We start from the raw sequence: 3,041 nt of genomic DNA, 5'->3' as shown, positions 1-3,041 counted from the left end.
CTCCCCATTTTTTCTCATCTCTCCCTCATATCCCCTTCTTCTATTCTACTGGTCTCCCTTCTATTTTTCTAATTTATTCTAATTACTTATACATGACTGTAGAATGCATTTGGACACATTGTACATAAATGGAGCCCAGCATCTCATTCCTCTGTCTACATATGGTGCAGAGTCACACCAGTAATCATACCATATACATAGGGTAATAATATCCATCTCATTCTACTGTCCTTCCCATCCCCACTATCCCACTCCTCCCCTCACCCTCTCTGTACAATCCACAGTTCCTTCATTCTTCCTACCCTCTCCCACCCCTGCTATGGATCATCATCCACTTATCAGAGAAAATATTCAGCCTTTGAATTTTGGGGACTGGCTTATTTTACATAGCATGATGTTCTCCAGTTCCATCCATTTCCTTGAATTGCTATAATTTCATTTTCTTTTGAGGTTGAGTAATATTTCACTGTGAGAATTAGAGAATATATATATTCTTGAGATATATGTAAATATCTCAAGACAGGGTGAAAGAAGTTTCATTTTGATGTTAGAAAATCTCCCTGAATCCATTAACAAAGAAAATGAAAAGATGAAGCGATCCAATGCCCTAGCACTGTAACCTCATACTGCTTTGATGACGCTCAGGTGCAGCCTCTTTGTTGCACCTCCAGCAAGTCAAGGGCTGAACCAGGCAGCAGGTGGATAAAAAGGAAAGATGCAACTGAATTCCTGGGAGGTCTAAGGAAGAGGCAAAAATATATCCTTGGCTCTTAGTGAGGAAATTCCCTGGAGAAAATGGAAATTTCCCGGAGAGCTGAGTCCCCTATGGCATTAAAGAGTGGAAACACTGTTAGGCATTTTGAAATATGAAAACTACAAACATTCAAATTGTCATATAGAAAGTAATCATTTTCACATATTTTTCAAAAATTTGTGTATGTGTACTTTAATTATTGAGGAGATCATGGGAAGATGTTGAGGCACTTTGAATCTTCATGTCTAGAAGACACAAAGTGCAATGGAAGATACAGAAATGTACTGGGGTTGGCATGTAAGATGTCAGGAAGTGGGCATTTCATTGTTAATACTGGAAAAATTCTGGCAAGTTGATGAAGGTTGATTACCACCCTGTGTTGTCTGGCGCCCGCACCCATGTGTTCAAAGAATGCCTGAAAATACAGTCAAATACAAGTGTGCGTGTGTGTGTGCGTGTGTGTGTGTGTGTGTGTGTGTGTAAAATTCACATTATGTTTTTTCATATCCATTCTCAATATTGTGGTCCCTTTACAATGGCTTGACCTATAATTTCTCAACTTTATTATAGTGAAAGGTGAATAGGCATCTGATAGAAATCATACTTCCAGTTTTGAATTTTGATCTTTACCCAGGCTAGTTTTATGTGTATTGGACCTTGATTGAGGTTTGGGGGAGTTGCAGCTCCAGTAAGCTTTGTAATCATGAGGGCAAAAACCTATATTCTATAGTGTATGAGGTTACTAAACAATGGCATTCAGTAGCTTGAGTGTATTAAGGTACTTTTTGAATTGTATTTTTTTATTTATAAGGGTTTGTCAGGATGTTATTCCCTGTAATTTGAGGATGATATGTCTGCATATGGAATTAACGTTTTATTCTAACTGGGGTTTCTTCTAGAAATTTGTAACACATATACATTCAGAATCCCTGAGGAATAACATTGTCACCCTCCAAATATCTCTTTCATTAATTAAAAAAAAAGAAGGAGCCATTTACATAACAGCAATACTAACCAGGAGAAAACTCACATACATTGACCTGAGGGACTTGTGATTTCACCGAGAACTTGAGAAAATGCATCTATAGGCATGGATTTAACCTTCTCTTTCTTTAGATCAAGGATTAGAGAGACCACATCACCAGAGCAGAGAAAGCTGTCACTGTCCCAAGAACTTAAAAACAAGGGCTACACTTTGTTCATTATTTCACTATGGAACAGGAGGGGAGCTGAGAGTAGCTAAATTTCTAGTTCATGTTGCAAGAAGAAATCTCTGTACCAAGTTGAGGAAGCATCTTCAGAGCAAGGCACAGCTTCTATGCTTTGTGCAGTTTTGGTCTCACTTCTCCTTCAACTTGGCCCACTGTGGTAAATGTAATTGCCTGCATATGAACAGCAGTAGTAATCAGCCTCATCCTCCAGCTGCAGACCAGAAATGGTCAGAGAGGCTGTGGTGCCAGACTTGAAGCCAGAGAAGTGGTCAGGGATCCCTGAGGGCTGACTACTAACACCATGAATCATGAGTTTATGTGTTGTTCCTGGATGACTTTGGAACCAGGACACATGATTATATTTCCCAATGTCACTTCTGGTTCCAGCAAAGGAGATGGTGACTGACTGTCCAGGAGTTCCAGAGACTGAGAGAGGCTGAGTCAGAGCAGACTGGGCCCAGAAACCTGGAAAGAGGGAAACACACTCTATGTTGAGTCAATGCTTGGTCTGCTAAACCTGAGGATAAGGAGGGAAAACATCAATCCAGAAGTCTGCCAAAACCCTTCTCAGCAAATGTCACACTTTTACCCTGATTGAGGAGGATAAGCAGAAGCAGAGTCCAGGTAATGGTGGAGGTGCCCCAGAAAACTTCCTCTTCAGACTCCAGCATTGGGCCTGGCTCTCCCAGACTGCTTTTATGTCCCTCCTTGTCTCAGAGAGAGGAAGTCCTCAATGCAAATCTGCTTTCTGCACCTGCCTCTCTCCTCAGCCATATCTGGCATGTCCTGGAATCTGTATACTCTTGTAGTCCTCTACTGAAGAGTTCAGCTCTGGGAATGAAAATTTCCTGCCTTAGACTTTTGGGGAATCAGAAACATTAATTGAATATCCTTGATTGCCCAGGAGAGTAAGATCTGCTGAACTCCATCATCTCTGTCAGTTCTTGGATCTTCAGTGTCTCTGGTGAGATATCACTGTATCTCTGTGAACCTCCATGGATGGCCACCCCACAGTGCCCTCTGCTGGTGCTTATCCTCCAAGATATCTTTAATGATAGGAAACAATTCTGACCACA

The 3,041-nt window shown here is 41.0% G+C and overlaps 1 gene segment (V, D, J or C); it reads right to left on the bottom strand.

Moving 5' to 3' along the window:
• Window positions 1-2,104: 2,104 nt before the first annotated feature.
• Window positions 2,105-2,667, bottom strand: LOC107159056. The segment is given in 2 exon segments: window positions 2,105-2,430; window positions 2,555-2,667. Coding segments are annotated over 2 exon segments (408 nt in total).
• Between the last annotated feature and the right edge of the window lie 374 nt (window positions 2,668-3,041).

This window comes from Marmota marmota, unplaced genomic scaffold (assembly GCF_001458135.2).
Source record: "Marmota marmota marmota unplaced genomic scaffold, marMar, whole genome shotgun sequence".
Lineage (NCBI taxonomy): Eukaryota > Metazoa > Chordata > Mammalia > Rodentia > Sciuridae > Marmota > Marmota marmota.
Note: the sequence above shows the minus strand (reverse complement) of the source record. Positions and strands in the feature narration are given on the sequence as shown.